Source organism: Malaclemys terrapin, chromosome 2 (genome assembly GCF_027887155.1).
Source record: "Malaclemys terrapin pileata isolate rMalTer1 chromosome 2, rMalTer1.hap1, whole genome shotgun sequence".
NCBI classification, from domain to species: domain Eukaryota; kingdom Metazoa; phylum Chordata; order Testudines; family Emydidae; genus Malaclemys; species Malaclemys terrapin.
The window spans coordinates 39,663,239-39,676,366 of record NC_071506.1 but is presented as its reverse complement, the minus strand read 5'-3'; the positions used below and the strand labels follow the sequence as shown (position 1 = coordinate 39,676,366).

The 13,128-nt window shown below is 43.0% G+C and overlaps 1 protein-coding gene across 3 annotated transcripts; it reads left to right on the top strand.

Annotated features, from left to right (window-relative positions):
• The first annotated feature begins 3,936 nt into the window (after nucleotides 1–3,936).
• Nucleotides 3,937–12,159, top strand: OSR2 (odd-skipped related transciption factor 2). 3 transcript variants are annotated; one of them, XM_054016638.1, is made up of 4 exons: nucleotides 3,937–4,337; nucleotides 8,595–9,327; nucleotides 10,354–10,453; nucleotides 11,283–12,159. In XM_054016638.1, exons 2-4 carry the CDS (start codon nucleotides 8,672–8,674, stop codon nucleotides 11,463–11,465), a joined length of 939 nt encoding a protein of 312 aa, XP_053872613.1. In that variant the 5' UTR covers nucleotides 3,937–4,337; nucleotides 8,595–8,671; the 3' UTR covers nucleotides 11,466–12,159. The 3 variants fall into 3 exon arrangements, with proteins under 3 accessions (XP_053872613.1, XP_053872614.1, XP_053872612.1); XM_054016639.1 differs by having other exon boundaries at nucleotides 3,937–4,341; nucleotides 11,365–12,159; XM_054016637.1 differs by having other exon boundaries at nucleotides 3,937–4,341.
• The last annotated feature ends 969 nt before the right edge of the window (nucleotides 12,160–13,128 follow it).

Here is a 13,128-nt window from a genome sequence, read left to right as displayed (position 1 = left end):
CCAGTTACTCCATCCTCTCACCGTTTTACATTCACTCCCACGCACATACCTCCCCGCCCCCACTTCCCAGAAAGAACGAGCTCTTGATCGTGTTGTTCTTCAGACTTTACAAAGATGCATTTGCCAAAGGCAAAGAAACTGACTGGTTTTCTGAGTTGTGGAAGTGGCGATGGGGGCAATAATTAATAACAATGTAGTGGATTATGGTAGGGTCCACTATGTGGTAGGCGTTTTCCACACATATTGGAAGACAAGAGTCCCTGCCCCGAAGAGCAAAGGAGCAGAACTGCATCAGTCTCATAAAAGCATCCTTTGAAAGCAAAGTAGGAAAAAGGATCTCCTCAAGAGTCGTGCAGGGAGAGTGGCACAACAGTGCTCTTAAATGTTCTTCAAACTTGAAAACAAGACACGGAGCCCGATATGCCCCGCAGTGCAGGGAAATATGATCACAAGTATTTGCAGGAATGTGGATATTGTATGGGCATATGCTGAGCTATTTCAGACTTTAACATCTCTTGCGAAAATAAATAGTCATAATACAGAACCTCCCCCTCCGCCACCCTGATCACGCCGCAAATTACAGCACCCTCCTGCCCATACACTCGAGCGTCCGGTGCAGCTCTTCCCCGGCTTTGTCTGCTTGCGCTTTGCGCAGCGGACACCTCCAGGGGGCGCTCCTGTTCTTCGGCCGCAGAGTCCATAAGCTACTAGCTGCTTCCTAACCGAAGCTCCTCTGCCTGCCCCCCGCCCCCATCAGCTACACAGATCACTCCGAGAGCCTCCCCCATGCTCCGAGCAAGCTCCCCTAAACTGAGCCTCCTCCGCTCCTGTGCTGCCGATCGTTAATAATTAGACGTGTCCCCGGTGCAGGGGGGACGTGTGAACGGGCCGCTGGCGGGCTGGGTGTGTGAAGAGCAGTCGTATTGCCTAGAGCCGCGCTGAGAGTTGGGTTTGGGGAAGGTAAAGCAAAGGGAGAACCTGCCAAAGGGCTCCCCCGCTCCCTGAGTGGGGCTGGTAACATTAAGTGGAGATTTATGGGATTTGTGGGGATTTTGTATCCCCTCCCATCCCCTAACAGATTAAACAGTTATTATGGGATTTGCTTGGGAGAATGACACCTGCCCTTCTAATAAAGTTGCAGCAGCAGGCCTTAGACAGAGTGGGCTTTATTCTCTATATACACACATATAGTCTGTAGTGCACAATCTGGGAAAGAGCTCTGCTAGCCCGGTTTCTGCTGCATCTGGTGTCGAAATGATAAAGGCAGGGAGGATAAACGGTAACCCCCTTTGCGGAAGTGTCAGGCTTAAACGAGCTCTAGTGCCTGATCCTCCTGAGTGTGCGTGTAAAGAAGAGGAAATGGGAAGCAAAGCTCTGGGCTGTGCAGGTCCCCCGGCGGCTCCTGCTCCCTCATGGCCAGACCCTTCTCCAGAGCTACGGCAGCTGCTCCTGCTGCCCCCCAGACAGGCTCCTCCGCAGCCCCTCCAGTCCCCTGGCTCAGCTTGGTTTGCTGACTCAACATCTCTGGGGCTATTTACACCGATTGATTAAGTATTTTATGATGATTGTTCCGCTGCTGATGGGACCCTTTCAGCATCAAATTAATTCTCTGTAACATCTGCGTGGAAGGCTGTGCTGTGCTCTGGAAGTGGAGGGCTTACGGAGACATATGTTTAAGTCTATACTAAAGATCTCCCTGTACTTCAGTGGAAACCAAAACATGTGATTTGTTGAGTCATAGCACTGAAAAGACACCTGCTTATTGTTTCTTTTAAAATGGCTGGAGCACTTCAAAAATGACAGTATCGCCGAGATTACTTTAAATTTCTCCTATTCGAGTCCAGATATGGCGGGGTGTCTTTTGACTAGCTATATAGAACATAACAAGTTAACGTCGTTGGACTGATTTTTATTCTTTTGACAACATATGGACCAAAAGGTGGCAAATGTGATATGAGAGATTTTGGATAAGAGAATGCGTGTATCGCTACAATCCCGATTTATTTTCATCGCAACGTCCCCGTTTTGTATCGGAATCATTTTTTTTCCCTAATAAAAAGGGGCTGCAAACAGTGTATCTTGTGAAATAAACAAACAAACAAGGTTTATTTCTAGGGCGGGAAAGGTCTTATTTGTATTCTACAATCTCAGTGCGAATAAAGAAATCCTCTTCTACTTCGCCGTTGAAACAAACTGCGTTACTTTAGAATAAAACAACGAAGACATTAAAACCAGCTACGTTCATCTTGCCAATAGCCTCAGCTTTTTAAACGTGTATAATTATCAAATTTAGTTCCCATGTGCTGTGATACATCTTCAAAGCGCTTACACTTTCACGAATGGCTTAAATCGCTAGTTTTATCAGTGTAGAATGGTACAATTCACTGGTGCTCCTACTTCCAAAAATATTTTATTTTAAACCTTGTTCTTATTATGTTCTGTTTCACGAAGATAATATATTATTTTAACTAATATAACTGAGTTAAATTTTATTTTATAAATAACACTTTTTAAAAGAAACAAAACAATTACGTTAATCATTCATCAATAATAGATAAAAGAAATATTTTAATGTAAATATTTTTGCATTACCCTCCTTAATATGTAATATTTTAAAGTTTCCATTTCTGACATTTATTTACCTAATTTATTTCATTTTTAGTTTTTTTTTCAAAAGTATCAAATATAATAAAATAAATAAAGTGGTTCCCATGAACCCTCTATTGCTTTTCTTTTTTCTTTTGCGGGAATGAACTAACCAGCACAATCCTTATCTTGAACATTATTAAAGTACATTTTTAAATGTCATTTCACCGTGTGCATTTTTGTTCTTATTACACGTTGCTGTGAGCTCGCCTTTCAGTCCTCCATGCTGATGATAAAATCAGCTCCCCCTACGATATCTTCCATTAATGTATAACAAAAGATACAAATATTATTTTTAAAAAATCAGCCTGAATACAGTAAAAATCAACCGGGCTGCAGTTAATGTTAATATATTTCTATTGACCAAGGAACTAAAAATAAAGAGAATGTGGTTCGTCATTTGGTCTATATTTAGAAGTATTTCCATCCTAATAAATGGAAATTTCTATCGAAGCTACCAGTTTATCCCAGGTGTGTATATCGGCATGTACACTACAGATACCTACAAATCTAGATTCGGTCATTGAATATTGAAGATGCATTTAAGAACCTGACGTAGGTTTAAATGTTGTTCTAAAGGTTGTCTTGGAATTTTTATAGAGTGATAGAAATTTCGTAGATAAAAATGTACTACTAACTGAAAGTTACCTGCATCAGACAACTGTACATACAACTCCCCTGGGAAATATGGACAGCTAAACCTCATGCATTCGGAAAAAATTAGAAGTATGTACAGAAAATAGCGTTATGCTATAAATTATCTTGGACAGAAATACACAAGTACAGGCGTACAAAGTATCATTGTAAACATTACGTTATGTGCCACCTAAGCAGGGAAAATGTAAGGGCTTTTAGGATTGAACGGAGTATATTAAGAATGTAAAGTGAATTGTAGCAGTTCGGGAAAGTTCTTGCAAACTGCTCCAAGCAGCTCTATATCCGGGGAATTGGGACGGTACAGCACTCCCTGCAGCTGATGTAGGCTGGGACAGGGGCATAGGCGGGGATATCTTGTTTTATGAACGAGCAGAGGTTTCTCAACAGAAAAAGTCACCTTAGGTAACGTGAAAAGAAATAGGGGAGGGGATGAGAAAAGAGAGCACTGCCCCTTTAAAACCCTGTTGCTACCCAAACACAAGTAAACAGTACAGCGAAAAGGGAAGAGAGGCGGAGCTGAGGGAGGGCTCGGAACTTTACAACCCTCTGAACGTTCCATGTTGGGCGGGGTCAGAATACTAAAGCAGTGAACGTTCGAATGTGTGAGGCTTGGGGTGGGACAGCGGGCGGGGACAGTGCTCCACGCCACTTACTGCTGAAATGTGATGGACCTGGGAGGGGGAGACTCAGACTTGTATCAAACTTCGCAAGAGTCGAAGGCAAGAGGCTCAAGGAGAAGGCGAGAGAGAGTGATTAGGAGAAAGGTCTCTACACAATTCCCCAAGCAAGCGAGGACTGTACACACTTCCGCAGCAAGAGTCCCAAAGACAAGGAGAAACCCTTGAGTAGTTTCTAACCCTTCTCTTCTTCCCCCTCCTCCACAACATGCTGAAAGCTATTCGGACTCAGCTTTGCTGAACTCTTATGGTGGAGTTTTCCGCCGGTTCGATGTGGATCTAATGACACTGCAAAGACACTAGGATCGCTTCTTGAACTTTGCGTTGTGAGGGGCCCTTTGGGAGAAGCTCAGTGTGGTAGGTAAGTCACTCACAACTCTGTTACTACCACGTAGCAGCTGTGAGAAAGTATGCATTGGACCGTGCCGTGAGAGAGACATCAAGGATTGTGTACCTAGGTATAATATGCTATCGTTTGAAATATGTGCTTCACAAAGATAATTGCACTGCAATGTAGCTACAGTCACCGAGAATGTTCATATTGAAAGGTGTCTGTTTAATTGAGTATTCGGAGATTGATTATAAAAGTAAATCAGCAGTAGAGCGTGATCATACGTTTCCTTAAACATACTCAAGTTAAACACTGAAATATTTGTCAAAGAGCTTTCTAACAGCTAAGCGATTCCTGAGGCGAGGACAGCATTTCTAGGTTTACTTTCAGTTTGAATTTCTGCAATCCCATGCAGTGCTAAGCAGATGTGTTCTCTGCGCAGTGCTTATTCTATTAGCACATTAAATAATGTTTGAAGTATGTTTTCTGTTTAGGGTCTCCCTAAGAAGTTTTGGTTTCTCAAGAAATTCTGGACTGGGCCTTTAATATTCAATAAATCCTGAGCAAAGCGAGGTGCATGCACGCATTGCTTGATTAGCGCAGTGTGGTACGATCACGCTGATAAATTCCAATCTGTGTTAAACTAGGAGTTTTAGGTAGCAATAGCGATAGATGTACTTTGACTTTCTGCACACGCTAAAAAAGCGTTTGTGTATGGTAGCTAAACATCGTCACAGCCTACCTGTTATCAGTGAACAAAAGCAATATGTTGTTTCACTTTGTGGATCATCAAAGACAGCTACTTTCTCTACTTAACAAATTGCCATTAGAGGAAAAAGAAAATCCGCGCTGCTGAGGAGTAGGTCAAAAGTAAGCAAGCAGATAAACAGAGACCTGTTATGCAGATACTAGCCTTAATTTAATTAAGTACTTTGAAGGGAAAGGGAAAGGGAAGTGCCGAGGTCTAAATAACATCCGTTTTTTTCCTCACCTTACTACAAGTAAACTTTAAAGGGGGAAGCACACACTATTGCACTTTCTGGTCTTGTGTGTGTATGCGTGTTGTTTTAATAAGATAAAGTCAAGTACAAATGGCAAACCATTCATTATGGTCCACTTCATAGTATACTCGTTTAATTTTTAAAAACATTCATAATAAAGAAAATATATTTTAATAATACCTTTTACAGAATTACATTATTAGTATGATTCTTCGTCATATTAATGCATGCGCTATATACAATTGGACAACCACGTATAATAACAAAAGATGAAGGTGAAACTTACTAAAACACTACAGCTCCCTTTGGTAACTTTTAATATCCGATTTTTTTTAATGATAAGGTTCAGTGAACTGAAATTAACCTGTGAACGTGTCGTATTGGCCAAAACTAAAAAGAGGTCTTAATCTTCTTTACCTAAATGGACATTCCTGTAATGTGTTTGAATGTAAATCAAACAGGGGTGATGCTTTACAATAGTACTGCTATTAGTAAGTCTTTAAAAAAAAACTTATGATTTTTTAAATGTAGACACCTAAGTGTCTTCCATCTTCTGGACTTCATAGTAAACAACAATACACGCAAATAGAAGAAATTCCTACGTGGCATGATTAAAATAAAATGAAAATGTGAATGCGTGATATAAAATGTCTGAGATACATTTTTTTCAAGCAGGACAGTTTGAAAGCTAAATTCTGTATGACAAACGTGTGTTTTGGCAAAGAACCCGAAAATACAGCTTTCCAGCTCAAAGGAAAAGCGTGGTGCCATTCAAATATACGTGTAGTGTATCTTGTTTTGTGTAGTGAATTGGTTTTCTGAGGAAATCGGTAATACTGAGGATATGTGCTATCAGGGGGGGCACATTTCATTGAACTAATGGGTGGAGAATGTGCATTTAATCTTTGAGGGCAGAATCTTTCAGACTTTTGAAAATTACATGTCACGATTTCCATCCCCAGAAATCCAAGGGCCGTTATACTCTGTGCCCCATACCTATGGTTTTCAGGCAATCCAATACCTATTTCTGGATTCCATTTCACGTGATAAGGGAAAGCGACGCCGCTTGTTTTGGTCTGAAAAAATAATTTGAATCTGATGGAAATGTAACCGTACCAAGAAAGAAAACGAATCAATCAATAAAAACTTGAATTTGCTCCGTGCATTGCTTTCTAGTTTAGCCCAGAATGCTGGCCTGCTGCGGCTCTGGTGTGTGAAGTGAGAGCTCCCTGATTAAACATGGAAAATGATTAGTGGTGGGAAAGTTGATTAGAAATGGCGTGTATAGTTTCGGTTGAATGGACTGAGTGAAACCCTCTGACTGTCACACACCTCTCATTAACTCCCTTCCTGCACTCCCAGATCGCATACCACAGCTCAGAAGGGGTTCATTTCATTAATAAAACCCCTTGCGCAGGGCTGCTGCTGCTGCCTTCCTGAGTGGAGCCGAGAAACACAAGGTGCGGGCCCAGCAGCACCCGGCAGAACCAAGGGCACAGTCCTCCACGAATACTCTCTCACGTATTCATGTTCTTAGGCAACTGATCAAAAATGAAGAGAGCAAATAAACACGAGAGCGGAGGCTGTTTCTGGTGTGAGGTACCGAGCAGGAAAACAGCAGTAGGGCCCTACAGCTGGACAGCCAGACACCCCGATCCTGTACAATCTAGAGTACAGCCCAGGTTTTTCATTCAGAAATGCCTAATTCCTGAGGCAGCCCCGCGGGTGTGACACATCGACCCGCGTGCGGGTGGAAGTCCCAGCAGGCAGGAGACACCGCACTGCAGCGTCTAGGTGCTTTTGAACAAAATAAATCACATTTTCCCTCACATTTGAAAACGCGGGAATCCAGGACGTAGCCAATAAATCGTGGGTCAAAAGCCCATTGGAAAGACGGCCCAATATGCCTTCCTTAATAAGGAACAGAGACACACAGCAGAGACTCTCGGATACCGCAATAGGCCACAACACTAACCGGGAAGAATCAATAACACGCCGGGAAGTCACTAATGCAGTGTCCGCCGATCCTTTTCTGAAGGGAGTTACTATAATACTAACGCAGGCAAGGGATCTAGGCCTGGGAGGGGGGTAATCTGCGGCGTAAACCCCTCAATGTCCCGGAGCACTGTCCAGTCAGTGAGTAGTAACGCTGGCTGTTTTGCACCGCAGGTTGTCTGTCTCTGGTGATGGTAACAGGAGTTAGATAAATTAGTATATTAACGAGTTTGCAGCCCTCCTATCTATTCCCCCGGGCACCATTAGGCAGAGGAGGTTTTCAATAGCAGAAACACATCTCCATGAAATCTAGTCTGGAACACCGCGGTCCGGATGGAGGAGAGGAGGGGGATTTATTTATTTGGAGGTCTAGAAAAGTGAATATGTCCGTAGGGCTGCAGAGGCCTCCGAGCCTGGCCACCTTTCCTCTCCACAGATGGCGTTGCTCGCCCAAAGCCCTTCTGTGTGGCGTTGCTCCGACCATCTGGAAGGGATCTGAGCGTAAAGTGGATTTATTTAGAACCTGCAGTGCTGGAAACGTGTTGCTTTTCTCTCCTTCAATTATCTTGATAAATGAGTTGTTGTTGAAGGAAGAAAAATAAGCACCCGAGTTAGAATAAACTAGGCTGCATTGTCACCTCTAGCCCCCAGCCCTGAACCTTGTCTTGGCTCCCCTCTTAAGAGAAGACTGTAAATTTGCGCATATTCTCCTGCCCTCCCAAGAAGGCCCCAGAGGTGAGGTGTCTGCCTCAGCGGCTGCTTCAAAGCCTCGGGGGAATCAATAAGTCTGAAGAGGAGGTTTGAAGTGACTTCTGGAGATAAGATCGATGTGAAGGTAGCACTGAATGCAGAAAAAGGCGTTCTGCTTCTCACTTCTATGCAGTGTGCGGCTAAAACCACTTGTCTTCTTGGTGGGAGTTCAGTCTCTGGAGATATTTTTGGGAAGGGGGTGTGGGGTTGAATGACAAAGACAAACCAATATGACGTACAGCCCTTTAGGAATCGATGCTCGCCTTGCATTCACTTTTTCGGCTGTTGTGAGTGAATTGAACCGGACGCTTTGTGTTTTTCTTACTCAATCCAGAGAATTATTTGTTGTTTCTATTCCTATTCTCTGGGATCTGTGCAAACACGTACAGTAGTTGTCTCTGCACGGGTGCACTAGAGCAAAAACAAAATAAAAACAAACCCCGACCTTGGAACACTTGTTTGAAATTTTCGATTGCCTCAGTCAATGAGGAACGCGCTGCATTCAGTAAATTCTCTTTCCCCCTCCCTTGCTTACAGGATTTTCTGTCGTTGTTGTTGGAAGTTCAGAAGTCACGAAGAAAGGTAAAGGGTTCTGCTTACGTCCCTCTGGGAAGATGGGAAGCAAGGCTCTTCCGGCTCCGATCCCACTCCACCCTTCACTGCAGCTCACTAACTACTCCTTCCTCCAGGCTGTGAACACCTTCCCAGCAGCTGTGGACCACCTACAAGGTCTTTATGGACTCAGCGCGGTGCAGACCATGCATATGAACCACTGGACATTGGGATATCCCAATGTGCATGAAATCACCAGGTCTACCATCACGGAGATGGCTGCAGCTCAGGGCCTGATGGATGCCAGATTCTCTTTCCCAACGCTACCTTTCGCCACACACCTTTTTCACCCAAAGCAAGGGGCCATCGCCCATGTAATCCCAGCTTTACATAAAGACAGACCCAGGTTTGATTTTGCCAATCTGGCCGTGGCCGCCACGCAGGAGGACCCACCAAAGATTGCAGATCTGACCAAGCTGAGTCCAGGACTTGGAAGTCCCATCTCAGGGATCAGCAAACTGTCTCCGGACAGAAAGCCCTCTAGGGGCAGGTTACCTTCCAAAACGAAAAAAGAGTTTATCTGCAAATTCTGCGGCAGACACTTTACCAAATCCTACAACCTGCTCATCCACGAGAGAACCCACACAGACGAGCGGCCCTATACCTGTGACATCTGCCACAAGGCCTTCCGGAGACAGGACCACCTCCGAGACCACAGGTGAGGGAGGCAGCCACAGGCAAGCAGCCTTCTCCTAGCTCCCCCAGTGAAAGGCAGCTGCTATTTCTCTCTCTAGATGTCACATCAGAAACTTTTCCTATTATTTACTACAAAGGTTCCGTGGGCTCCGCCAGGTTCAGATCACTGCACAATAGAACCTCGTCCCAGGCTGTCAGCATGTGGACAATCTGCTGCCAAGCTAAACTCAAGGCCCCACCGATCTTGGGCCGCTGTGAATTTAAGAAATATGCCCACTTTCCTTATACTTTCTCCTGAGTTTTACATTAGCTGTAAAGGTTTGGTGGATTCATCGCTTCCCACGTAGAGGCATTTCGGCTTCTCCAGCAGGGAAGCAGTGGCAAACCAATCGACAAATTAATTGACAGCTGATCTTCTAAGGGGGAATAGCAAATAAATATGTAATTTTTGTGGGTTGGACATGTGATTGTATTTGGAGGCGAATCTATTAACTTAAACAAATATTCCCCATCGCTGATAAGATTGTAATAGTCCGGTAAGGATAGTATTTACAATCTGGTTTTAAGAGTTGAATGTAAAGGCAAAGGGCCAATTCCCACGCCCCCTTGTTCAGGTTAGTAGTCCCGGGAAAATTAGTAGAACTTCAACCAAAAATTAAAATAAAATAAAATAGACGAATATGTATGCCCAATCCTGCTCACACTGACGTTTAACGGCAAATTTCCCATTGACTTAAACGGGAGCAGGATTGGGACCAGTTTGTGAAACAGATGATTTTTCCATCATGCAGTCTAATCTGTCACCAGAGAGGGCAATCTAGCGTTGATAAGAATTATTGTAAATGTTTTGAACTGATAAAGGAGGTTAATTATACGCAGAATTACAGAACAAAAATAATAAAATAATAATAATTAATAATAAATAAAGAGTCAGAATTTTCCCCTCCCCCACACAAAGTAATTATAAGATTAAAGAATCTCTAGAGCCTTCTTGTGGCTTTTGAGTTTGTCGACAGCCATTGATTCAAACCCTTGTATTGACTTTCAGATATATCCATTCCAAAGAAAAACCTTTCAAATGTCAGGAATGTGGGAAAGGATTCTGCCAATCCAGAACTCTAGCAGTTCATAAAACTTTACATATGCAGGTAAGTTTAGCTCCAAGTCTATTATTATCATTATACTGTTCTTGTTCTTATCCTGTTTATTTTGTACAAACCCTTAAATAGCATGGAAGGTAAACAAATTTCGGAATGTGGTTAGGCACCTGAAATAATGAGCCATAGCTTGCCATTAGTTTTTAAAGCAGATCTCCCCAAATCTTTACTTCAATAAAGCAATCTGTTTAATAACAGGATATGGCCCTATGTTCTTATTTTTCTTGATTAAGACATGTCTATTTAGTGTATTTAAAATATGCAATTCTTTTAGAAAAAAGCAAATAGAGTCTACTGAGGATTTAATTTACATAAATTGCTTGTGAATGTGGGTACTTATAAATGGTCTTTGTTAAATCTTATCAAATGCATTTCAATATTTTATGTTTGTAAAAAATGTAAGCACTGTAGGGGAAAAACAGCTTTGAAAGATTAATTGACACCTTAAAATGATTTGCCTATATCCCAATACATTGTATATGTCTGTAATGGTTTAACTGTCTGGAGGAAAGCTCAGCCTTACTCATAGAGATGGCCTGGTGATTTGAAATTGAAGAATTGCACTGTACATTTTTTTTTCTGTAGATTCAAGGGGCATGAAATGGGCTGAGCTGAGAATAAAATATACGTTGACAGACAGGATATTTCCAGGCAGTTAAAAGTGTCATGATTTTGTGTCTGTTGAGGATTAAGAGACTAGATTTATTTAAGTAGATTCCCTATACTTCATGTTAAGCTATGTAATAACAGAAAAGTAGTAAATTAATAAACTAGGTAGTTTGTAAAGGATTAATCCTTTGCTTGCTTCAAATCTGAACAGGAATCTCCACACAAATGCCCCACATGTGGAAGAACCTTTAATCAGAGAAGTAATCTGAAAACTCACCTTCTTACCCATACAGACATCAAGCCCTACAACTGTGAGCAGTGCGGCAAAGTGTTCAGGCGAAACTGTGATCTGCGGCGGCACAGTCTAACTCACACCCCGCGGCAGGACTTCTAGAGCAGCCAAGGACCTGCACCTGCCTCTGCAGCTCCAAGTTGCTAATTTTGCTCAAGGACTTAATTGTAGAAAGCTACACACACACACACACAGGGGCCGAGACCGCATACCACACTCCAGCAAAATTCCCTTAGGGAGTTGTGGACTGCAGGATCGGTCTCCACTCCTATCCACACAAAGAGCATATGCTAGTCTCTTGTAGATATTCGCAGCTCATTTTAGAGCTCTGTACAGAATGTGGTTTTATTTTTTTTTCGTATTGTCCTGTTGGATGCACATTGATAACAAATCTGAGAGTCAAAATATCTTTTAAAAGTGTATTTCAAAATAAATCCCCCCCCCCCCAATACCTCCTGCTCTGTCGTATTACTTTCCTAAACATTTTGTTCTTCTGCTGTGACAGCTGCAATAGTAACTTATATTGAATAAATTTCCCCATCTGGGCAATTGTATTGTCACAACGTTTCTGAAAAGTGTTCTTGTTTTCGCTTTTATGACTGCTGCTTTTGTGTTATCTATTGTAAAATAAAATGAAAGTGCCCGTATTTACAACTCCATTGCTTAATAGCTTGAATGTCTACATTAAGTATTAGCTTTTGTAATTTTTCTTATTGAATTAACGACTTTTTAAAAAGAAATAGCTGCAAATAAACAGTGCCTGGGAAATAATGTATACAACAATCCCTAAACCAAACTGGCTTATTAGTAACTTATTTGCAATCAACCCATATATTGTAAAAGTCATCTCTTTTCCAAAGATTGCAGTAGATAGTCTCCTGCTATTAGACTTTGAACACTGGCAATTCACTAGAGTAGACAGGGACTTTATACTGCAGAAGACGATTCTTTTCTGATAGCTCTGAAAACAAACACTGGGACATAAATAAAATCCCATTGGATCCCATCACCCATGGGAAGGATCATTGTAAGTCCCAATAGCGTTTAACCAACTTCATTAACATTCCTATCAGTCCTAACAATCTGCTGAATGGCAGCGTTATCAGGGCTCAGCCCTGCAAAGCCGGAGGAGTTGCAGGCGCTTGCAGGGGTCGTCAATAAAAGCCGTCAGAATTGTAACTCGTACCTAGTTAAAGAAAGAGGATGTTTAAAATGTCTCCAGAATCATTAACAGAGATAAACCACTGCACCAGAGAAGCCAAACTGCCAGCACGCTGCGACTGCCCCCTTGCAGGAGACTCCCGACTGGATGCTCCAAATGCTCCATGCAGTTCCCCAAAGATCGTCTTTAAACAGACTTTAAAGCTAGTGTGGGAGTAAAACGACCTCCCACCCCAACCTCCAAGTGGCCTTGGGAGACTGGGATGGGTACAATCTCAAGACCTCACCACAGAAAGAGGGGGGGGGGGGGAATCTGGCACTTCGGTTTCTGCGCCTGCAGACTAACGACGGTGTCCTGCTGTGCTAACGGTGCGAGGGGCGCCAGTGACCCGGCCGGGGAGGTCACTTTTCGTTCCAAAACGGGGCTAATTTTAATTCACGTGGCTTGTGGTGGCTTTCGCACAGTTGCAACACGAAACGAGCGGGGTCAAACTTGGGGGGGGGGGGCGGGAATGACCCCGCACATGCCCATGTGCAGACAGCAAAGGCGAACCGCCCTGATGGGAAGACCAGTGCTGCCACTGCGGGGCTCAGCCCTTCCCTG

Bases quoted from the DNA above. Each gene is read 5' to 3' on its own strand.
- OSR2 (XM_054016638.1), top strand. From the start codon at position 8,672: ATGGGAAGCAAGGCTCTTCCGGCTCCGATCCCACTCCACCCTTCACTG. The intron at 9,328-10,353 runs GTGAGGGAGGCA...ATTGACTTTCAG, and splicing joins GACCACCTCCGAGACCACAG to ATATATCCATTCCAAAGAAA. The intron at 10,454-11,282 runs GTAAGTTTAGCT...AAATCTGAACAG, and splicing joins ATAAAACTTTACATATGCAG to GAATCTCCACACAAATGCCC.